Here is a 25,434-nt window from a genome sequence, read left to right on the forward strand (position 1 = left end):
CCTGCAAAAAATTTATTTGGAAATACGATGCAAAGTAGCGCAATCAAGTGGAGCTGATCTGCGATACGACAACACTGATCCTACTGTGTCTGATTCACCGTTCCTCGTAAACAACTCCCTGTATTCCCTTTTCTCTGACTGTACCCTCTCTGCTAATGGACTCAAAATCTCAAATGCCAATAGTAATTTTGCGCATAAAAGCTTTATTGGAACAGAATTTTCTAACAGCAAAGGAGCCAAGGACTCATGGCTTAAGTGTCAGGGATATCGTTTTGAAAACAATCCCGCTGCAATAGATGCAGCTGATTTCACATCTCAACGAGAACTGGTCCGTGAATCGAGGGAAATTTGGTTCTATGGACCCGCTGGAGTTGATTTTTTCACATGTGACAAGCATTTGTTGAGCGGTGTTACCCTCAGACTTTCCTACAGACGTTCTCATGAAGACTTTCTCATTATATCGGAAGATGCTGCCAAGCATTACAAGCTGCAAATACTCGAAGCGAACCTATATGTTAGAAAAATGACTGTGACCGACCATGTGCTCTCTGCCATTGAATCAACTTTGCTCAAAACTCCTGCGAACTACCCATATCAAGAAGAAATTACAAAAAACATTTCTTGCAACAGCTGGTCAGCGCAGCTGGCAACAGGAAGATATTTTTGCTCGTGAACCGGTGAGACAAATTATCATAGCATTGAACACAAATAATGCATTTCTAGTAACAAACCGAACGAATCCTTTTCATTATCAAAAATTTGGACTGGAGCAAGTTACTTTGAGACGAAATGGTTTACCAATAGCAAGTACACCAATCAGTACACAAGATCATAAACGTCTCTTCTTCAACACACTATCAGCGCTGGGTTTGTTGCACTGCGGGCTGGGAATCACTCTGGATAACTACCAACAGCACTTTATTATGTGTTTTGATCTCACTAGCACACAGCAGGCAGCTCATGACTTCTTGCATCCAGAACTTACTAACTGCTCAGTTTCACTCGATCTTCAATTCTCAAACGCTTTGACAGCAAACCTGGAAATTTTTGTTTGGGGTATACGCTCATCCAATGTATTTATTACCTCCGACCGCAAAGTTACAAAGAACGTCCTTCCCATTTCGACAGTCTGAAAATTGATGAAATCCAGTTGGAGGACCTCATTCAGAATTGTAAACATCTGAAATATAAGTTTTTTGGAGTATTTGCAGCCGACAATTTTCCACCTCACATCCCAAACAACATCTTTATTATTGTGAACACTTCAAAATCAGATTCTCCGGGGACACATTGGATTGTGATATGCAACAGAAGAAATGTTTTATACTTCGCTGATCCTCTCGGTCTTCCTCTCTGGCAGTACACCAATCTGTATAAACGATTGAACGAGAATTTTCATCAAGTGACTGAATTGATGACAAACTTTCCCATGCAAGACTCAAACTCTACCATGTGCGGTTCTTTTTGTATTTATATTGCACATTTGATTTTTGATAAAAACTTTAATGGTGATGCTTCTGATTTTGTTTACATAACTGATCATGTTTTGAAACGTTTCCTAACTCACATGCTTACCCATTAACTAACCATTTAACATTGTTGATATATACATTTTACAATTCAATTTTGAACAATTCATTCTTTTAGTAATTGAAATTTTACCCAATTGTTAACTGAATAGCAGTAATTCGAGAAGTTAAGCTTTTTATCAAAGTGAGAAAAAAAGTGCAAAATCGATCTATGGGGGGATATCACCATACCAGCTACTGTTGCCTCCTTTCAGTACAATTTCCGGACGGGTTTCGAAACGCCGCCTTTCGGCTGAGAGTCGAGCGCCATGCGTTTTCCTCTACTCGGACCCCAAGAAATTTTGTTCCACTTCAATTTTATAGTAACAAGCTAGGTACATGTCTTAGAAATGGTTGCAGCAAAATTAATGGGCCTTTTTGGTTTTCATCAGTGTTCTCGTTTTTCAAGATCTTTAGCCACTTCAGCCTTTTAGCTCTTTCAACCTTTCTATAAAATCAAAGTTTTTGTCATAGATTTCCGACGTTTATTTTTCAGTCTCCTGTAGACACGGAAAATGGAAATGTCAAAATTTTCAAGCCAATTTCATCATTTTAGAATTTTCAGTGTTCCAATATTTTTCTTTGTTCTTACCTTCAATTGGCTGAACGAAATTTTTCATTCTTATTTTGGTCAAATTGATTATTAATTTGCGCCTAAATAGAGGTGGCGGCCGCCGCACTTGACGAATTTTCCTTTCTTCGAGATTCAGCAATAAAACATGCATTTTTGAAGGAAATCGTTCACCGCAGCCAACAGTTAAGCTACGCTGCCAAAATCTTTTGCTTTCCTATATACCATATAATTTGATCGCATATAATAGGTATATAACGTCATTTTACATGTAAGCAAACCACTACCCCCAAACTTTAGAAGGGAAAACATGCACCGACCAAAACTTAATTCCATTCCCGTTTCCACAACGTTCAGTGGGAATACTGAATAATATACCGAAGTTTTACATGAGGACTATTAGGTATAAAATTATACATGGTGACAATTAGGATTGTTACATAGTGACCATTAGGTATAAAATTATAGATGGTGACAATTAGGATTATTACATGGTGACCATTGCTGATCATTTAATACATGGTGACCATTATGATTTATACCTAATGGTCATCCATGTATGACAACCCCCCCCCCCCCCGATCCTAACGCACTATATGCATACTACTTACCTCATAAAAAACCAATTATAATGAATTATTAGTTAGCTAATCTGCATGAAAATACAGTAAATACCAAATTTAATTTAAGTTTAGGCTGTTATAACAAAATTACAGTTTCCTTTTGATGATCAGTTCCCTTTATTCATGCACTTTAGGTGACAGGTGGGTGTAGGTAAAATGCATCTTCAGGTGACAGGTGGGTATGTCCAATTGAAGAATCGTATGATGTCCAACCTCTCCTTGTTTGACTCGACAACTCAGGGCTAGTGCTCATATAAGTCACCAAAAAAACCAGTTTCAAGTATATCGAACAAACAAAATTCAGTTGCCGATCTAGGTTTTTTTGAGAAACCCTTTGCCATAGTGCTTCCAAAAAACGTGTTTCGGATTTTTTTGTAGGGAAGAAAGAATTTATTTATTATTATGATTACTTTCGGCCTCACTTAGTATGATTATTTTCGGCCTAAATGCCATCGGCTAAATAGATGCTACCCTGGAGAGACGTTGACTCAACCTTGTTATTACTAATGACAAAAAGTTTTTTATCGTGTTTCTGCATTATGAAGCATTTTTTTGAAGTTGCCTTATTTGAATGTTTTATTTTCGAAAAATTATTTTAAGAAATCGAGTTGAAAAAAAAAATGGAAAAAAAATGATACCAACTAAAATTACATAGAACACATCAATTTGAAACAAAATGAAGCGATGACGTTTGTTAAAAAACAATAGACTATAATCAATTAAAATGGATTGTAATCGACTAAAATGGATTATAATTCAAAAAAATTTGAGAAATTTAATCAATTATAATGTTTTTTTTTGTTTCGAAAGATAGTAACATTATGATTCACGTTGAATCAATTATAATCGATTCTTCTTGAAATTTATGAAGATGACAATAAAAATCCTTTATAATCTATTAATTTTTATTTTTTTTTGAGTACGGGTTCCGAACTAATTGATTTAAAAAACCAGCAACTAATTTCAAATTGAGATGCAATCGGGTTGTATATCAAAACCTGTCAGTTTTGTGGTCGGACAAATATGTCGTAGGACGAAGTATGTTAACTTCGGAAAACCGTAACGTTCAATTTTTATTTTGTTTGGAACTAACGTTATTGAGAATGTTTGGTCGGTATCGGACAAATTTGGACAATGCTTGGATCTATTTAACAATTTCTCCCCCTTTCAAGTAGATTACTTGCAGCGAGGTTTGGTCAATCAGAATGCAGCAAAATTCGAATTTACAAACAACGCTCTAGTGCTAATTTACTGTTTTTATTTACAGGGGTGGAGATTTTATAGTAGATACACTAGGGGGGGGGGGACTGTTAAGGAGATCCCAATGCTTTCACCTAAATGACTTAATTTAGATATCTTTTGATTTTCTCAGTCGAATGAGAAACAAGTTTGTTCTTGTTCTACCCAGATCGCACATCAATATTAAACAGGCTATCCACTGCGTTTGAAATAAAAATGCGCGCGACTGAACTCAACCCGAACTAAAAAATTTCGACCGTCTGAGAAAACAGGGGTACGTATTGACCCTGCCAAATAAATAAAATTTATTTATTCAATCCTTGACCAATTTTAAATAATTTTGGCAAACATTTTAACAAATTTCAACAAATTATAAAACCAAGAACTCGGATAGAAGATAAAAAAAGTTTAGACTACTTCGTTAACTTTGGACATTGGATCTTGTAAGGGGCGCAATAATTGTATGAGATATTTCTATAATAGAAATTTGTTTTTGCTCGGACCATTGAAAATGGTAGGAACTTTGTATTGGGGTGTGTTTAGTTTTTTTTGGTGTTTCAAGCAAAGTCAGTGACCACCAATAATTATTGGAACGAGTTTTTTCATAAATAAAATATCATATTAAAGCCCTTTTTGTCGTGATTCAAACGACATTAAAAAGTTTCAAATAAATCTCCCAGTGTAAAGAAAAACCAGATCAATATTTTTGAGCTTTAGTCTAGTTTTGAGCAAGTAAAGCCAGCGAGTAGGTTTTTTAAAAGCTTACAATGCAAAATAAGCCAAAACTTTTTTTCATTTTAGTTCGCAAAATACTCCAGCTTACAAAATGCAATTGTCTTTGAGAATGCTTAAAAAACACAATTTGAAAAAAGTAGCTTTTTTAGTTTAATGGTAGGAACTTTCTGTGCTGCTAGCACAGCAACCGGATATTTTCGCTGAAAAGTTTTTTATTACTTTTTTTTCCTTAATGACTTACAGCACAAAATCAGAAGCATTTTGAGCATTATATTTTCCGTATACGCATGACTTTTTAAAGTTGACTAGCATGAAAGAAAAAATGTATACGAAGCATTGGATTTTGGAATTTTGTATCGAGCGCAATATTTGTATGAGCTAATTTTATAATAGAAACAAGAATAGCCGGTTACTGTGCAAGTAGCACAGAATGTATTGACCATAGTCTTACAAAAACACCCATATTTTTTCTAAAATAGTTTTGTTATTTTTGGCGTGGTGTGATAACAAGAACTGAAGGAAAATCTAAAGATTAATTCTTTTTGACAATGATAGTAGAATCGTTGCAAAAAAAAATTGGAAAAAAGGTTGAAAAGTTTTTATCTTGTTCGTTTTTCTAAAAATGTTTCACCAGTTTTCCAAAAGGCTATAAAAACACACACAAAAACTAACGTTACTTAAGTAAAACTAATTGTTTACGTTTTAAATTGAGCAATTATAAGCTTTTAAGCCATTAAAATAAGCTTCTGTAAGCCTGCACGCTCGCTTTATTTGCTGAAAATAAAACGAGAAGCCAATAAATTCAAACCGGTTTCCCTCGACAATGGGACTTTGTTTTAAAAAAACTTCAAACGTCGCTTGAGTCACGGTTAATTTGATATATCACTCAACTCTCTCCACTGATTATTTGTTCTAGTGGGTATTGCGTGGAAAACGAAAAAAAACCAAGACATCTGAATATGACATTCCCCACCCCTTCCCCACCATTTTTCAAATGGTCGGAACAAAAAATTTTTTTGACCAAATTTCAATCAAAAAATTACAAAAGAAACATATTTTTTCCACAAGGATTTGTTTTTAGAAAATCAGATAATTGCGAGCTCAAAAAACTCCATTTACGTGTGAATTCCTATTTTAATGCTTAAAACTAAGTTCAAAATTTTGCATACTCTTCTTACCATTTACCATCTTTCCAAACGGGTTTTGATTCAAAAAAGTGTGCTATAATCAAAATATTAACGTCTCAGTTCATCAATGACGATTTAACTGAACTCAGAAAACTACTTCATATGTTTTTCATCCGTGGTTCAAATGCCCTAGAAATTTGTATCGGCTGAGACGACCAATTTTCCGTCTATGCTTGGCATTTTTACTAACTCTACCGGATTGTGGAAGTATCGACATTAAGCTTCTGCCGCCTTGTGGAAAAGCACATTGTAATCGCCTGTTCGTTTCTCGAAAATAAAATTACCTGAAAAATCTATCACACAATTTCGAGTGGTGTATCATTTTGAATTTTTATTAGTTGGGGTCTTGAATCTATTTTTAAAACTTGGGGAAAATTTTTTGGAAATTATTACTTTGATTTTCAGTGGAATAAAGGGTGCAATTTATGATTGAGTTTCCTTTCAGTGGCTGCTTAGACTGACACATCGAAAAACTGCGCTCAAAATTATCTTTTTTCAATTGAAATGAATGCTAGCTTATTTCATGAAGCTTAGTTTGAATCTTTCAAGAATAACCGGTTAAATTATTTATTTGAAAATTTTTTCAACAATTCCAAAAAAATGTTTGCTTGAAAATCATCAAAGCTCTTTTGTTTTTGCTTGAATTTTTCGCAAATTTTGCAAATTGGAAGTAAGTAGTAATCTTAATCCGATTTTTGTATATCAACCGAAATTATTTGTTTTTTTTTTTTGTTTTTATTTATTTGTTTTATTTATTTACACTTAATTTTGTGTAATCAATATAATTATGTTCACAGTTTGTTTTTTAAGCCTAAAGACTCACACGTTATGGTGTTGAAAAAAAATTACTTCCATAAAATCATTTGGAATGATTAGAAAAACAAAAAAAAACAAACTAGGTGATTTAGTAAAAATTTTTTATAATGATTTCATAATCATATTATTTTCAAAATATTAATTAGGTGACCATTCAGCATCTCAATGAATGGTTTCGTCAAAAATGTTTAGTGTTTTGAAAACTTTTTTCACCATCCCAAAACGAAAAATTTCAATTTTACATACAGGTACTGAGGTTTCATTTTGATGTGAAAGTTGAAACAATTTTTCGACTTCAAATGATAATAAGTTTAAATGAGTTTTTCTTTGTATTTGAACATTTTTGAGTCAGATTATCCATCATCTACTCGATCATTTCTCGAAAATGTATGATATTTCACTGATTCAGTTCCAGCCGCAAGGAACGAGGTGAACGTGTTTGATGTTATCAGATGGTTTTTCTTGGTTTTTTCTTCAAAAAAAAATAAAATTGCCAATGTTCTTCATATTAAATTTAATTTAATTTTTTATGGTAAAGATGAGGCAAATGCGTTCTCCAATAACAAAAAGCAAATGGGGCAAGGAAACGCAAAGAAACGTAAACTATTTTTGCTTTGAATATATATTTTAGTTTTTTGATGTCTCGATCTTTTTTAACGATGAAAAACCTGTTTATGTAGTTTTCTCAAAAACTTGTTTATTTTAACTAAAAATTTTGATAAAATTTTGATTTAAGTATATTGGTTTTTTTAAAAACCGAAGTCGAACATTCTACGAAAACTATTCTTTTTTGTTCATTTTGAGTTCATTGGTGATTTTACAACTGTCTGCTGGCTGTTTCAAAATAGCCAAATCGGCTTTTTATTGTCTGCTTGTGAAACATCCAAACATTTTCCGACCTTCAAAGCAAGCACTTTGTCAGTGCTCGACTAAAAAATTTGTGTCAACCGAGACTGGAAACTGGTTAGAGTAGAAACTCGAGCACGTTGAAAAAAGTTCTCTCGAGCACGGTAAAAACAAAACACCAAACACAAAACGGTAAAACTCAAAACACATTGACACAGTCGAAACACACTCAAATTTGATCAAGTACAGCCAAGTTTAAAAAAGTCTTTTTCTCATTTTTTACACTTTTACTTACCAAGTTTCAAAGAGTAGTTTTGATGCTCAAGAAAACAGATTCATCGAAAGTGTTGAAAAATTGAACTCATTCAATTAAGGGACATCTTCAACCGCAAGCTTCGTTTCATTAGAATCCCTTTAAGTTTTTGATACGTAAGGATTCCGGCGGAGAGCAAAGTAAATTATGATAATTTAATATCAACACTTTTTAAAAGGTTACATTACTGATGACTCTGTCCCTGGGGTTTCGCTTGAAAAGTATAAATTGTAATTTTAGCTTTGATGAGTTCATTTTAGATTTCTGTCGAAACGTACCCAGATTTGTTCCAGACAGTAATAGCATACCTCGTGCACGGTTGAAGGATGCATGGTTTGGATGTTGGCGTATAATGTTTTCAGCTTGATTTGAGCTGCTTCAAAAACATTATTATCGGGATATAATGATTAATGATTGTTTTTGTTTTTACAGTGATCGACGATCTATGTTTTTGAAGCAGCTCAAATCTACAGAGTATATATTTACACAGTTAAAATGGTCTCTATTAGATAAAATATTCCGTTGGGAATTGAAATTTCAAGCAATCTGAGTGATCGTGGTTTTTAAATAGTTCATTAGCAGCTTTCAATTTTAAAATTATTGCCGCTATCATCTCTTGTATTGCTCAGTCAATCAAAATTTGAAATAACTCTCATATCAGAGCAGGAAATTGTTCTTCAAAGTGCTTACCTTTAGACAATTTTAAGTTCAACTATAAAAGCACTACGTTTTCGGACAAGGTCTTTTTATATCTTAATATGCAATATGATCATTTAAGTCCTAGAAAAAGAAGTTCCCCGGGACAGATAGGGGTGATAATATTGCCGGCTCATTAGTTAATATACTGGAAGTGCATAATATAGCATTGAAACTCAAGGACGGCGATCTCTCTACAGATTATATGAGCTTTCTGAAGACATACAAATTGGATCTGATTTTACTCAATTCCTTATATTCCCGGAAGATCGATGCTCAAAGAAACTGCTATAGATTATGACGAAAGATGACAAAATAGTATGACACCTAATCAACACCACCAGAAACGTATTCACGGATGCCATACGAAGAACTATTAAAAAGACCTCCATGTGAAAGACGACCCTCTGTTCATGGATAAAAAGCTAGTCGTAGCAGCAGCCATTCGGGTAACATTCAGCTCCATGTTACACGAAACGCATCCAGGCCACTTTGAATGAAGTTTTTTACTGAAATTATTTAGTGGCCCCATATCTTCCGAGAGATATATCATCACGGTAAGTCATGTAACTAGTGCCTGAAAGCCGGTAAGAATCTCAAAACTTTATTCGGAACGGATCACATGAAAAAGCTTCCTACGTTGCCGTTCGCGAACAAGGAAATAATTTTGGACTTCGCAGGACCGTTGGACGCTTTTTAGAGATCAAAAAAGTACATCCTACTGTGCATCGATCGTATCGCAAAGTTTTCGTCGTCGAAAGTAGTCAACAACAGCACCTCAAATTCCGTCAAGGCCCTTTTAAACAGTAGCTGTCATCTTCACGGATTTCCAGGAAAGATAACAGTCGACCATGGTTCTTGTTTTTTATCTAGCGAGTTTAAATCCTTCTATGAAAAATTCAACATTCAAACCATTTAGTGTTCAGTTGGAGACCATAGATCTAATGGGCTTGTAGAAAGACTTGTAAATTCTTTAAAATCTAATTTATTAGCCATGTTATTCGAGTTACCAAAACCTTCCTTGAACTCTTTGATCAAAAAAATCATTTGTAACCTCAGAATTACGAAACAACCTTCAAACGGTTGTACCCCATTCGAGAAACATTTTACTGGAACTGCTAACACAAGATGGAAAAATCTGATTTCCTTTGATAACCGTTTAGATAAAGGAAAATCTATCTTATCAGACCAACGGGCAAGAAATTGGGAATTGCACGACGGGGCAGAAGACGGCTAATTGGATGCCGACATGGCGATACAAACAGACTCAGAGGACAACCTACGCTTAGCGCTATCACACCCAACAACTTCCCTGACGGAACTACATAGATTGGATAAAGTCAGCAGACCCACGAAGAAACTAGCGTCCGGAGGGGAAAAATATAGAAGGGCGGCTAACAAAAAAAGGGGAAAGACTATTTTAACCTGGCAAAGGATAACGTCATTGACTCTTCAGAACACACAATTACGCTCGACATTGGTTAAATCCTGCGTAAATCCAATTTAGCATTCAAAAAAAACTGCTTCTCGGGCTCAAAAAAAATTTTGTGAACCTTCCACTCATTGGGCATAAACTAACACTGCCTTCGAGTTTAGCAGGGAAAAGGAAACTGTCACCATCAAAGAAGAACATCAGAATAGATCAGACGCAACTCAGGCAGGGTAGTTCAAGGGTGGACACACCTACTCGAACTCACGGGCCGACGACTGATCTGGTAATGATGCGTGAGTTCCCGCGAAACACCTCAACCTCAGGTTCTTCTTCATCTTTCAACCTAAACTCATGGGATGGAGCAATCGAGGACTATTTCGACGACCTATCGAATAATAGTTTGCCTTTTAGTCAGGCAGTCGGCTCAGGACCTAACCATGAGTTAAGCGTTACAGGTGATGATTGTACACTCCCATCGCCCTCCCACCCATCTGGACCCGCATGGCATCCTATAGATTTGAACGCTCCCGAAACTGTGACCAGAGTTGTCTCAGAAGATATCCCGATACTTTAAGTCAGTACCCCTGAAGAACCCTCCCCGGTGGTTTATCAAAGTGCCCCACCCCCCAAATTCTTCGGCGAACAAAGATACATCAATAAAGTACTCCAAAAAGAAGACACGGTTGCTGAAGTAATTACATTAGAGGAAAAACCACTTACTTCTCCGAGGGCCAGCTTCACTTACAACTCATCTTCAGATTTTCTTATGCGGCTTGTGGGTTTTCCGTCGGAACACACATTGGTTGCCGAAACCAATGTATACTGGTCTTCGCAAAAGTCTACCCGAACGGGACGAGCCAGCCAGAACCCGATTCAGACCATACTTGCAAGTTCATCCACCGGAGTTAATCTCACACCTCAAATTACAGCGGATGCCACAATTAATGATACCGACGATACCAGCGAAATATCCTCAGCAATCGATTCTAAACCTGTAAACCGTCCAGATGAATTTGATTCAAATTTCAAATTAAAACTCCCATAATTTTATCAATTTTTATGTATTATTGCGTTTTCACAGAACTAATTTTAGATTATCTTTAATATTGTGTATAAGTTTTTGTACATGTTAAATGTACAACTTGTAAATACATTTTTTAAAATTGTTTTCATCTGTATAAATTCTGACAATTCACCCATTGTACATTTGTACTTTCCAAAATTTCAGTTTTAGATTTCGTCATTGCTTGCTGTATGTAGAACTATTTTTAGTAAATTATAGTTTTAAAATTTTTCCGATGGGAACTGCTGTGATTTGTTTTTTTTGATAATGTCATAATGACCATCGGTATTGGTTAGATACCAGTGAAACATTGGTCGATCACTGTTGGTTGGTGTTAGTTTTAGAACAAACGTTTTCATTCACACTTCATTTTACTTCTTTTATTCTTTTAAGTAATTGTACATATACTGTACATAATTACCTATGTTACCAGAACATTTTCAAAATTGAGTTTTGCTCTGCATCCCCAAATCTGTTTGGGATAGATAGTAAGCTGTACTTAGGGCTCAAATTATTCTGAACAAATGTGATTTTTGTACAAAGGTTCTATCAGTTTCCCTCTTCCCCCAAAAATTTCTCAATAAAAACTCTGCCTCCCAGGCTGAGGTGTTTGACTCATGATTCGACCAACACGGTCGAACGGAGTCAGATTTTCGTCGCAAATTAAGACGGTCGAACGAACACTATAGTCGAGAAAAGTCAAATCATGAGTCGAACAGTGTCGAATCATGAGTCAAACAGGGTCGATAGAGTCGAATAGTGTCCAATCATGAGTCGAACATGGTCGAATCATGAGTCGAACAGGGTCGAATCATGAGTCGAGCAGGGTCGAACATGGTCGAATCTTGGGTCGAATAGGGTCTAATCATGAGTCGAACAGGATCGAATCTTGTGTCGAACAGGGTCGAGTCATGAGTCGAACAGGGTCGAACAGAGTCGAATCATGAGTCGAACAGGGTCGAATCTTGGGTCGAATAGGGTCGAATCATGAGTCGAACAGGGTCAACTCTTGGGTCAAACAGGGTCGAATCAGGGTCAAACCGGGTCAATTCATGAGTCGAACAGGGTCGAAAGTCGAACAGGGCCGAACCATGAGTCGAACACGGTCGAATCAAGAGTCACACAAAGTCGCAACATGGGTCGCACAGAGTCGCAATATAGCTAATTTGGGTCGCGCAAAGTCGCAACATGAGTCGCGCGAACTCACAACATGGGTCGCGCAAAGTCGCCACATGGGTCGCGCAAAGTTTAAGTAATGGAATTGTTGTCGGATTTTTTGCTTGCATGAGCGTTATACATATGCAGATTGCAAAATCATCCATTATATATGTTTTTTTAAAGTGCACTTAGTTAGATCAACATATTTGCTGATCAAATACATGATCGCCACGAGAAGGCCTACACATGGTCCCAACGTAAAATATAAGCAATCTTCTTAGGGCAACAACAAATTCGTTACCACAAAAATGAAAGCTAGAAACTATTCAAATCAAACATAAATCAAAAAAGTTAGATGAATGTTAACAAAAACAGAGGATAACTAAATGAAACACACTTACCAGGAAACTTAAGTTAAAAATAATTTTTGATACCATATGCACGAATCAACTGTTTCCAAAAATCTTTTAAAATTATTGCTAAAAACATTTGAAAAGGCGCAACACACTCTTCGCCTGTGAAATATAAGACAATTGATTAAGATTGAAGATTTGTAAATGCAAAGTTCGAAAAATAACAAAATTTGCACCTTCCAAAACCCGACAAAAAAAACAAAACAAGATACTTTTTCGCCGAGAGGTCAGAAAAGTATTTGTACAGTTCCGAGCAATCAAAACCAACACTCAGACTCTGAATCAGCTTGCTTCGGAAGAATTTTCAAATTCACAAGGGAGGACGTATGTGCCCCTTAGTGTCCATACTTTCACCCCCCCCCCCTGTAAAACGTGATTCAAAATCCAGCCATGTGAGAAGTCCACCCCCATACTCTGCCTTACTTCGCCATTTTATATAAAACTTAAAAAAACTAAATAAAAATGAATTGAATTATTGAATACTAAGGTACTATAATCATTTTAAGCTATAAAATCTTTTAAGGTGAACAGATGTCATGTCACAATTTTCTCAAGTTAATTTTGTGTAACTTGAATTTTTTTGGAATTGTGAGCGATTCCATACAATTTCTAATACAGTAAAATAATTCCCGAAATTTATTGAGAGACATCGGCTCAGTTTCTTCCAACAAAGACTTGCATTGTTTTCTGCAATCAAATCAGGTTGTGGCTTTTTAAATGAGAAATGTAGTATGATCCAGATATATTTATATATATTTTTTAGCTTTGATAGTTGTTCTTTTATTTCATCTAAGATATGGAATTTCATCTGTAACGTCAATCCAAAAGAGGTCTCGTATTTCTTGATGAGGAAAATGATCCTCACCCTCTTGATTCTGGTCAACCACAACGTCGACCCTGACTCCTCTTGTAAAAATTAACCATCCATTATCGAGACATTTCTTGAAAACCATGACCAGAAGAAGCAGTAGAAACAGCGTCATGACACTCAGAGACACAGCTAAGATCCATCGTTTGGTCAGGTCATCGGATTCGTCCGCCGGCGGCGATGTTCCGATAAAGAAGTTCATCTCGGTTAGTCTGAAGACTTCGTTCCAAAAGCGGGCAGCATTGATTTGCGATTCGAACTGGACAAATGCTTCCGAAATGGAGATGTTTCCTGTCAGTGCTACGTCGAGCAGACAAGCTGAGTCCCCCTTGCAGACCTAGCAAGATACAGAAAACGGATCTCCTTAATTATCCCCCCTATGGTACCTTGTAACGAATTCCAACTCCTATAAAATACGAATTCAACGGCTAAGCATATTTGAATTTTGTACCTTGTTTCGAACCCCCTTTTATATTATAGCTGACAAGATCCCAGAAAACTTTTAGAAAAATCGCTGGGTATGAGATGCGCAGTCATTCTTATAACATAAAAAAATCGAAACTAAAGAAAACTTTTTAGCCTTCTTTAAAGTTTTTTGCCTACCGAGTTGTAAAGCTCGAAAGTTGTACAACAAGATATAATATCATGAGTTAGTCTCATATAAGTTCTGATGAAAAATACTTTTAATTTTAAATAAACCTTCATCTTCGATCAAAAATCCAATTTTTTGTTATGCAGTTTTAAACTTATTATCAAGGAGGAACTTAACCACAACCTAGTAGCTAGTTCAGTTGTTTTTTTATTAATTTTTATAGTTTCACCAATCTTTTTTTTTGAAATCTAACTCGCCTCATTAGCTTCGAGTTGCAGCTGCTCATTCGTAAAAAGTGGCTCATAAATCGGCTCAAATGGAAACCCCTCGGCAATGTCATTCTCGATGGAAGAGAGAATACCTCTCTGTTTAAAGAGCCACTCATCTGGATGCACAACCCAGCTGGTTCCGAAAGCTTCGTGAAGATACGCGTAGTCTGTAGTGTTGGTCACAATCACGCCTTCTGAAAAATAAACAAAAACGTAGATTGGCTGAAAGTAGAAAAAGACTTCAAATTGAGGACTGCCGTGCTTTGTTTGTGGCGCTATTTTAGGACAACCATTTTTGCCAAACGAGCCCTAAATATTTTCTACGAGCGTCTTTGGAGCCATCCAAAAAGGGGTCAGAATTCGTTAAGGACCAAAAAACTCAAAAAGGCTGGCCAATAAGAGAAAGCCCGAAAAGTTTTTGCCCTCTCTGCAAAAATACTCCTGCGCACGCTACTGATGATGACTTTCGTTTGAGTATTTTAACAGTATTTTAACAGTTGAGTATTTGAGTGTTTCAACCTTTAAGGAACTTCAAATGGAACCAACCAGAATTTTGGAAATCGTTGTCTGGATCTCCGTCGTAATATCCCAGGAGTCCCCTCATCTGAAACTTGAACGAGGGCGGAACTGAGATCTTCAGGTTGAGGAAGTTCTGAATCACATACACTTCCACAATCAACATATTCCCCAGAAACTGAAATCGAACGCTTTTCAAATCATCTCTCTCTTCCACTGCAACATTGGCCAGGATATATTCCCTGACACTTTCTCCCAGTGTCTTCTCGAAGTTGTTAATCACTAATTTAAAAGCTGCACTTTTGTCAATGTACACTTCTAGGAGAGTGTTTCCGTGTTTGACTGCTATCCCGCTGAACACAGTCCCGTTGCCGACCCTCCGCATGCTCGCCTGTAGTTCAGTTTGACCCCCGATTGAAGGTGAATCATCAGTGATGAGCATCCTGTAGACCCCCAGTCCCATGAAGGGGTAGCTGACTCCGTCCACTGTCTGCAAGTGGGGGTCTCCTCTGTTTATGAGGATGTTACGAGGCCAGTACTCGCCGATGATAGTCGGGCGGTGTTTTTTGAATATGTTATCGCATTTGAATTGAGGCGATTGACCACAACACTCGTAAAATGGTTTCAGGTCGCTTGTATAATGCCGAAACATATTGTCAATTGAATCAACTTCTCGTTGCATACAACCCGCAGAATTTGAACTCTCTATTAATTCGTCGGTTGTTCCATTGTAACAACACTGATTTGAAACCATAATCGATTCCTCGCGTCTTTCCATAATTCCATTTAGTTCAACTCTAGTTGTAGCTGTACAATCTAGTCGAGGTGATCGTATGCAGAATCCAGGCTTTTTATGTCGGGTGCCTTTGAACTCACACGTGTCGTTTTTGCAAAAGCCAATCGAATCAAGTTTTTCACTCATTTCTAAATCGGAATTTCCGCAGCACAAATCGTATTGCCAGCCGTTCATTCCGTTTCGAATTTCCTCATGCGCCCACCAAGCATCACTTCCGGTTCTAATAAGAGATGTGCTTCAAAATTTTTACCCATGCTATGAAAACTAAGCCATTTGAGTACGTTTTTAGTTCATATGATCATCACAAACGCATTTTGAAGTGTCCGATTATGTCGCGCTCGAAACCGTCAAGCGCTGTTGTTTTTCAAAGATGTCGGTCAAAACCTATCTGACTTTCATTGAGTTTATGTAAAAGAGTAGAATATGATCTCGATAATACCGTAACTTCGACTTTCACAACTTTGAGTTCTGCAACTTTGGTCAATTTTCTTCGATCAGTTCAGATTGTATCACATTCGGTGTCCCACTCTTTAATTCCACGTAATTTAACCCTTTATGTTTACACCCCCCTACTTTACAATATCGTAACAAGATAACCCCAAAACAATTTAACCCCTTTATAATATCGATAACTTTTTTGCCCTTAAAAATGAAAAAAAAAACATTCGATCTTTTAAATTTTTTCATTTTTTGCTTTCAATTTAGAAAATAATTTTTTAATTGTTAATTTCAATTTTTTTTCTTTCATTTGTTTAATCAGCTGTTTTAATCATTTATTTTTTGGTGTACATAATTGTGTTTGTGTGTTTTCGCAACTTTTTTGTACATTTTTCTGTTGAGTTTTTCTACAACAATTAGAAATATGTTTCCATTGCTTTTTAGCCCATTTTGTTTTAAAAGTAACTGTTTCATTTAAAAGAAGACGACAACCAAGCAAGCCTAAATTACCTGCAAATCAGAAATAAAATAATTGAAATTTTTGATAACTTAAGTTTAAAATGCTACTCCAGTTCTTCGTTTTGCTATGTCAATTTGAGTTTTTTCAATCTTTTTAAAAGTTTTTTCAAGTTTTTTCAAGTTATTTCAAGTTTTTTAGTTTTAAGTTTTTTCAAATCACATTTGTTGTGTTTGTAATCTAATTTTCTGGGCCTCTGAAAAATTTAATTTTGTTTATTGGTATTTATATGTCGTTTACTTACTAATTTTAAAAAAATCAGAGTTGATGAAGTTTGGTTCTTTCATCAATGCAGTTTACCAATATTTCAATCACGTGTCTTCGGAATACTTGAATGCATAGCATGCAGCTTAAAAAGTATGTGGGAGGCAGGCATTTTTGATGATAAAACAAATTTTAAAGAAAATTGCAACAATTTTGTCATCTGAATTTTTGATAACATTTTTTTAATACTATAAGTTTTGCATCGCAAGTTTTCCGAAGCTTTGTTTCGCCTTTTTGTTCAAATAAGTATATTTTTCGATCATACAAGTTTTCGAATCAAAAGAACTAATTGAGGCCAGAGAAGCCATTCTTAATTCACTTGATGCCTCCAGCATCTCAAAAATTGCATTTCGAATATCTAAACAAACAATCTCTCATTTACGCGAGATAGCCTACATGGTGCTAATCGAAGTCAACAAAATTTTTTTGAAAATTGTTGAAAACTAAACTCCTTTGCACCTGAACCATTGTTTTACCAATCTATAAAATTTGAAGCTCCAGTCCATTTTAAACTATATTCCAATGACAAACAAAACAAATATTAGTGTTATGAGGCCACGAGTTTTATCTTAAGTGTAACAACAAAACCACTGCGAACTGAAATGGCTCAAAGTATCGTTTTTACAAATGCCGAGAAAAGTGTATTGAAACGTGGGGTGAGCATAATCATGAAAATTTTACGGGAAAACCTGATGCTTGATTTGTTTTAAGAATTAGCAAGGATCTGAACGAGAGTATTACCACGACGGTTGCAGTCGCCACTGCAATTCAGCCCATAGCAGAAGATACTGCCTTTTTGCCAATTAGCCCTAACAACTGAAGAAAACCTAATTCCAACTGCACAACGCATACATAAGCAACAGGAAAATGTTTAAGCAGTCTCCCCAGCAACTAGCAATTTGAAACTACCTGAACTATATGACACAATTCCTAAGCTTTGGCAGTGGACAAAACAATCACGAACAAATTATTTTTTCTTTTTCGACTCAGAAATGCTTCGTGTGCTCAAAAAATTATCTTTTTGGTTGGCTAACGGAACTTTCAAAGTCATTACTAAAAACTTTAACAACTTACTCTACAAGTGCTTGTCTTTTAGAGATAGCCGCTACTAGCAGATAAGCCTTCTTGCAAAATGAAACGGAAAAAAACATACCAAGGTTTCTAAGATGCCCCAAAAAATTAACCCCTGAAACAGAGACTTGAAAACTGAAACTGAAGACTTGAAACAATTTTGGGCAGGTGTCTGGATGTTTTTTTAATCTTTCCAAATTGTCTGGGTTATTTCTTCTTTCTCAGAAAAATTATAAAAAAAAAACTGCGGAAGTTAGATCAAAACTGGAGTCGGACAAAAAATAAAAACTTGATAGAGCACTTAAATGTAACATTCACTGGCTTTTAAAACAGAAGAAAAAATAGGAACTTTAGATGATAAAATTGACGGAAAAATTCAAATAGTATGCCATTGCACCAAAAAAAGTGAGAAAAACTGCAAAAATTGACAAGATTTTTTAAAATTTTTGGTTGTTATTATATAAAAAATTTCATCCCGAATCTAAAAGTTCTGTTCCCTTCTCATTATGGAATCAAAAAGATCCTGCAACATCTGGTTCAGCCAGAACAGCAAATGCTGTAGGGTGCTGGAAACAGAACAATATGCAATTTTACGAAGTGAGAACTGATTTTAATTTCATTCGCGTTATGGCCAGCTTAAGCTAAAAACTTGCTGATTCTTTCCTTGTATATTTTTTTTTGATAAAAACTTTGGTCATTTTTTTGAGAAAAAGACGTCTCCCTGCAGCTTCCCGGAGACGCAAAAAAACGCACTGTCTTCATCCGCATTTAAAAAATGCTGTCTCTAACAGCATAATCCGTGAAGAATCGCGCCTTTGGTGGGACGCTAGGTTACGACTAGGGGCTCGCAGCCTCTTTAGACATTGCCTTCAAGGACGCCAATTCAAAAAAAAGTTCGACACTCAAGATGGTCTGAAAAGTTGGATACGTTTTTGTTAAAATTATTGGCATTTGAAAAAAACTTAGATTGTTTCCATTTTTTATTCACAACCAGTTTTGCTTCTATATTTTACATAAATTCAGCCAATTAACCTATTATAAGCAATAACATTTTCGTGAATAGGTTCAATTTTGTAAAATTTTATCATTATCGATTACTACTTTTGTTCATGTTGGTCGGATTAGTTCAAGTTCATATCAAAGTCTAGTCTATTGGCAAGGTCACTTCTGTTCAAATGTTCAATTCTAAATCGCATTTAGCATCGTGTGTGTTATTTCGTTTTGTTTGCAAACATTTTTGCAAAAAAAAGCTTTGGTGTTTTTCGACCTAATGGTTCCGGATCCTTTTTGAGGAAGTTTCACTCTGGTTCTGACATTTGGTATAAAGAAGGGAATGAATTGTAGTGGGGTTATCTAATTGTGGTCTTATATGAGAGGTGGCTGAGAAAATGGGGCTTAAAAACGCAGGGTGAAAAGCTTAAGAACCATCACATTTGTAATATTAAAAAAGCAAAATAAATTTTTTGCCCTGCTAGTAACGCATAATATTTCAAATATGGGTATCCTTGCAAAAATACCTGAAAAAAGGAAAAATTCGGCATTTAAATAACGTTTTGAGGGTTTTTTTTATTCAGTAGTTAGTAGTTTGTTTGCGAGACAAATTTCGACTTTGAAACCCTGAAGGTCGACCCACTACTGCCAGTTAAAAATTCTTGTTGAAAAAACTGATGAAAAAATCGAAAAAGGTTTTTTTTTTCCTGTTTTTCCTCATGTCACCCCATACTCCTATACAGTACATTGGCATGTCTTTAGTGTCTAATCGGATTCGTTCTATGGAATACTTCAAAGACATTGGGTATGTGTTAATTAACACGAGTGTACGGTAAATTGAAATGGGTGAAATTGGAACGTGGGGCAGAGTGGCCCAGTGTGAATAAGCATTAGGTAAATTGGAATAGGGTAAGTTGGACCAATCGTCATCTAACCTAATAATAAGGCCACATGACTCGCCTTAAGGGTATTAAAAATTTTACGTTAAACGCTAAGTTAAAAAAATCGAAAATTAACTGAAAAAAAAACAACCAGCTAAAGCGTAACTAATCCTTCATCTTTTCGGAAATCAGAGCAACCACTGGAAAAAAAATTAGGAGTTTTTCTCAAAATGGGTTGACACACGACAAGATAGGTGATGACACAAATTGTTTTCATCATAAAAATGGCAACAACTTGTTTCGCAAAAATTTAAATATGTTGCTTCAGTTGATAAAAGAATACACAAAAACGATTGTGTCAGTTTCAAAACGCATTGAAAAAGCTTCGTTCTCGGCGCAACAAAGTTCGCAGTACAGAAAATGACTGAAAGTGAAGCACATCCCTGTTAGGTGTTTCTATTACAACTTCGGTAGGACAAGGGTACCACTTTTCAAGTTCGCTGACACATCTTGAGTAGTCAACCAGCGATTCTGCATCGTTCCAGGTGTCACACTTAACTTCACTCTCATCGTCGTCTCGCTTCAATGTGATGGGCAAAGATGCTCGGCATTCTAGAAGAAAAGAAACAAAAATTCTGAAACAGTTCTCTACTCTATGAGTTAAGCCCCTTTTTTAAAAATGGTTGCCAGTGGCTGCGCTCCAAACTAAAAAAATGCAAGAAGTTAACCACAATTTCAAAAAAAAACACTTTTTTTCACTAAAACATTGAGACAACTTTTTTGAAATCTGTTTGTGAAATCCAAATCACAACTTGACATTTTAAACTTTTACCGCCACGGGTGAATTCAATCCACTGTTCCCCTGCTTGGGTGGTGTAATGGTAGTCATAGAAGAAGTCACCACGCACCAAAGTCACGTTCTCAGTTCTCATTATGTTTTCTGTAACAGGCGGTTTAAAAAGTTGTAATCAAAAACATAAATAATCATTAGCTGAATCAGATTTTTTTCGGCCCGGGACCTCAATTAAATCAGTTCATGGGGTTTTAAGATCACATTTTGTTTCACTTCGCGTAAAAATGAGTAGTCAAATAAAAAGTGTTTCGATTTTTGACACTATAGTTCCCAGCAAATTTTAGTAACTGAGTTTCAACACTTTATTACATGCTGAAAATGTTCGGAAAAAACTTATCACCCAGCCCTTTGAAAAATTTAATTTAACTCCAATCACAGCAACACATACCTTGTTCATCTTTAAAACTGACTGTCAATTTTTGATCAGTTACGCTACAGTTTTGGAAGTTCAGATGAACAGTCTGATTTTCTTCCTTAAGAGTAGCTTCAATGGTCGCATTACTGGCAGGTGCCAGTTCGTAAACGTAGATATACTTTTGGGATATAAAAGGTACTCCGTCTAACATGATGCTTACAATAGCGGGTCCCTTACTCTCAAAAGTATGATTGAACTGAAGAGTTTGGGTCGATCTAATGTAATTGAATCCCTCTGCCGGAAAATTATTATGTAGAACTAATTTTAGAGTAAGTTCATCATGGGGCGGCAAGTAGCAGTTTTGAATCGTCAACACTGATGTTACGTCCTTTTCAACAAAAGAGGGCTCAAACGGCCCAGAGCAAGCGCCCAAAAGTTCAAGGTCTTCTAAGGATAGCTCGTCCAGAGGAGTCACGGGTTCCTGGTCACTTTCGACCAGTTCGAATACCCAGATTCCTCCTATGTTGAAATTTGAATAAGCCCACAGATTTCGCGCTTCAGCAGTACCCGAAAGAGGAAGGTGATATCTCTTGCCTACACAGAAATACAGGACAATTCATTTTTATTTTAGTTGAAATCGTCACAGTGTGTGTTATTATTTCAATTTGAAATTATGGGTCTTCGGTTTTTCACATAAAAATCACGTCAAACAAAACTGGAACCTGATCTAAACTACATTTTATTATTGGATAAATTAGATATTAACCACTGTAAAATATTTAATATTAACCAATCATAATCCATCCAACTAACAACCCACTTATTTGTAAGTGCTGAAATTACTTGTAATTTCAGCACCAGAGAGATTTGAATTTAACTTAGAAATTAGTTGCCTCTCCAAGAGAACTTCAGCTGCCGCAATAAGCCAGTATACTCTAGATCTATTGAGCCTAGCAGAGACTAGTTAAACACCCTGAGACTAGTAGGTATAAGAGTAAGATTAGGATCGGTATTAGACTAAGAAGTTGCACGAATCTATCCGGCCGAAAATAAGATAGCGTGACGAGCAGACGGTGTACCCTATCCGAAATTACTCTATGAGTTAACCGAACAAAAGATTAGACCAAAAATCTTCGTAAAGAGTACCTAAAACTGAGCAGAATTCTGTTAGAAACCAAAAACTGTTAGTTATGGGGAACATTGTTTTAAAAAGCGAAGAGAGGTCAGCGCGGAAAATGTTCCAGCAACCTAAATTTTTTGGTGATTTTACATTTAAAAAATTGCTTCAAAAACCTGTAAATTTTTGAACAAATTTTAAGAAATGTTCTCTGAGCTATCGTGAATAACTGGTTCGTTTCAAAACTTGACATGAAAATTACCATTTCCACCGTTGAATCCACTGATTGAGAATCCTTCTTGCCAATTACTGTAGACCCATTCGAGCTCAAAAAAGTCGAAAATCGAGAAACATCTCCGCTGAGAATACTCTGATGCAACGCCGCAAGCAATGGCTGCCTGGAAACTATTGAAACCGTCCAACCTGCCCGGAAACGCCGACACTTTGTACCACGTGACAACATAACCCCAATCGAAACTAATTCCAAAAAGATTGTTTGCTATCAAAGCATTCGCGTTGTTCAGATCCACATCACTCATTTCACGTTTGAAAACATTGTTAGCTAGGTTCACGTACTTTGTGGTGCGTTGTCCAAACACTAAACGTGAAATATAGTCGTCAAAAGTAACATTCGTTTCGTTTCGGTGAAAAACTTCATTTTCGTGAAGAGAAACAAGGTTTCGGATAGTCTCGTTAAGTATATAGTCTCCTCGGAAACTTATTGCCCCATTAGACAAACTTATTTCCTCTTCGTCGTGATAAAATCCGCAGATCCTCTCGAATTCGTACCAGTGACCCGAATCTGTTCCAACCTCATAGTTTGTTCTGTCAACACACATGTAGTCAATGAAGTTATCGACTAAATAAACGTCGGCAAAAAATGGGGCTATCATTGCATGGTTTGAAGTCTCGAAGTAGTTTGTAGAGTAGTTAGCCACAGGTGTATCGAAAGCAATTATTCCGTTCACACAGACAAACAAAGTCGATCGTTCGACGTTGCCGAAAGAAAAACTCTGAGAAAGGGTTTCTTCGGAGCAATGGTTAAGACCCTTGGAGAGAAAAGTGTCATCAGTGCACTGGGGACCAAACTTGAAATAAAAGGGCTCATCTAATGAACTATTACAGGTAAAAGCCCATAATTCAGAAGACAGATGTAAAATAACCAGCACTAAAATCAGACAATTCATAATTTTCAAGCATTTGTTGAAAGCATTCTTTTACGCCGTTTTAAATTCAGATAAGATACAAATAAAATACGTAAAATGAATCAGAAAATTTCGTCCAAGTATGGTTTCACATTATTGAGTTCAATTAGTTATTGCGTTCTTTTCTTTTTATTTGGCTTTTCGAGTGATTAGTTAATTGAGAGTCTATCAGCTGATAGCGCCAAAAATGGTGCGACTACTAGCTGGCAGAAAGTATTTTGTTGTTTTTTTTTAGCCAATACTCGATCTTTCAATTTTGACCATTACTCGATTCTTTCTATTTGATAGTTTGAATACACTGCACAACTAAAGCTAGTTTTGTATCAGTATTCGGCTTTAGAGCTGTGTATTATGTTTTAGATTCTTCAGGTCAAGGGCTCGTCTATCAGAAAACACTCCTATAAAATTCAAGGTGCAAGCAGAATATTTGGAAAAAAGGTAACCAGGAAAATGGCAAAAACATTTTTTTTGGTGGGGGTGACCAACTTTCAGATAAATAAATTTGAAAAAAGGCCAAAATGCCATTTTTAGGCTCCTTAGGGAAAAACTTGACCTTTGCGTGCTCCTCTTCAATAAAAGAATATATTAGCGCCAAAGTCTGATGAAAATGGATTTCAGAAAATATTACCGAAATAATGTCAGGTTGGGTCGAATCCCTGAAAAGCGGAGCGAATGTTACGCAATCCAACCCCCCCCCCCACTCTCCCAAAAAAAATCCGCCCCTGCACCAACAGTTTCTGGTGAAAAAAAAATTTGTTGATTTTTTTCTGCGTTCAAGCATTTTTCGTTTATATTTGTAAAAACTTTAAGAGAAATGCAAAATGAAGTGGATTTCGCAGACCCCACTTTTTGTTGTCATTTTTCAATCAGTAAATCACAAATTATAGTTTAAAACATCAAGCAATGGAGTTTCATGGTTAATAACTGCTTATATTTGAGTGTTAAGTTCACTCTCTACAAAAATGAAAGAAATAAATTATAATCAGTTTAAAAAATTTTCTAAGAGAGTGTTATTTACAGTATTGTACAGTATGCTAATATTTCGACTTTACCCGCTTTACCGTTTTTTTCCAGTTTTTTTCCGCTTTACCGAGATAAATGTGGTAAAATTGCAAAATTCAACACGCACAAAGTCGTTTACAGGTTATAATATAATGTTTTTGTTCCGACTTTCGTAACGAAAGTAACGGAATAATTGTGCTCGGGGTGGGTTTTTTCTTCAGACAAATTTTGATTTTTTAATTAGTCATTTTTGACGGTTTTTTTAATCATTCGAAAGGTATTGTTGTCTTGAGTTTAAATAAGAAAAGATATCTCACCTGTGATCATTTTTTTTAAAAAAGCTATGGGGGTTTAAAGATAACCATTTTGACAAATTTGGGACAATTAACGCGCAATATTTTTCGCGTTATTAACGCGTAAACGGAGATTTAATCTTTCGTAGAAATCGTTCCATATTGGTTGAGGGAAGCTTTTTTGCCACAATTGGTTTGTTACTAGAAGCGAAATTTATCACTTGTACTTTATATGGCGTGTGGGGGGATGATTTTTGCAAAAATATTAAGTTTTGAAAAAATACTTTTTTCTTATATTTAACTTTTCATGATATTTTCTTTTCTTACATTAAATTTTTCATGGTAATGCTGCTCCATAGACCTTAAAAAGCAGTCGGAACATTCAAGGCCTTGCTCTGATACGAGCAGTCTTGTTTGCTGTTTCTTTCAGTTAGAACGTTTTTTTCTGCGCAATTTTATTAGTAATTTGTTTTGCTAATCTTTTCTTATTTTCTCTTTGTTTCTTTTATTCTTTGCATCATCGTTTATTTTAGTTTTTAATGAGTTAAATGGGAAGCTTTTTAGCACCCTCCCTCCCATTTACCGAGCCACCCTACACGCATATATAGATATCCTTTTGTGGTAAACAAGAGCGTATTTACCACTCACCCCCCCCCCCAAAAAAACCATAATTTATCCCGCACGCCTCATTCAAAAATTGACCGTTAACATTTTGGGACAGTTGGGCGGGTAGTGAATGATTGAGAG

General features: G+C 35.9%; 3 protein-coding genes across 3 annotated transcripts in view; all 3 read right to left on the reverse strand.

Annotated features, from left to right (window-relative positions):
• LOC134839045 (dipeptidyl peptidase 3-like) overlaps positions 1-25,434 on the reverse strand; it is a 239,635-nt gene that overhangs the window by 205,874 nt on the left and 8,327 nt on the right. The gene's annotated exons all lie outside the window — the stretch shown is intronic.
• On the reverse strand, positions 13,431-15,917 carry LOC134840296 (sushi domain-containing protein 2-like). The gene is made up of 3 exons (XM_063856048.1): positions 14,936-15,917; positions 14,378-14,583; positions 13,431-13,865 (listed from the first exon to the last, which is right to left on the reverse strand). The coding sequence occupies exons 1-3, from the start codon at positions 15,873-15,875 to the stop codon at positions 13,446-13,448; spliced, it is 1,566 nt and encodes a 521-aa protein (XP_063712118.1). The 5' UTR covers positions 15,876-15,917; the 3' UTR covers positions 13,431-13,445.
• Positions 18,473-23,413, reverse strand: LOC134839742 (uncharacterized). The gene is made up of 5 exons (XM_063855365.1): positions 22,450-23,413; positions 21,104-21,664; positions 20,695-20,802; positions 20,288-20,474; positions 18,473-18,557 (listed from the first exon to the last, which is right to left on the reverse strand). Exons 1-5 carry the CDS (start codon positions 23,372-23,374, stop codon positions 18,473-18,475), a joined length of 1,866 nt encoding a protein of 621 aa, XP_063711435.1. The 5' UTR covers positions 23,375-23,413.

This window comes from Symsagittifera roscoffensis, chromosome 2, assembly GCF_963678635.1.
Source record: "Symsagittifera roscoffensis chromosome 2, txSymRosc1.1, whole genome shotgun sequence".
In the NCBI taxonomy this organism is placed as follows: domain Eukaryota; kingdom Metazoa; phylum Xenacoelomorpha; order Acoela; family Convolutidae; genus Symsagittifera; species Symsagittifera roscoffensis.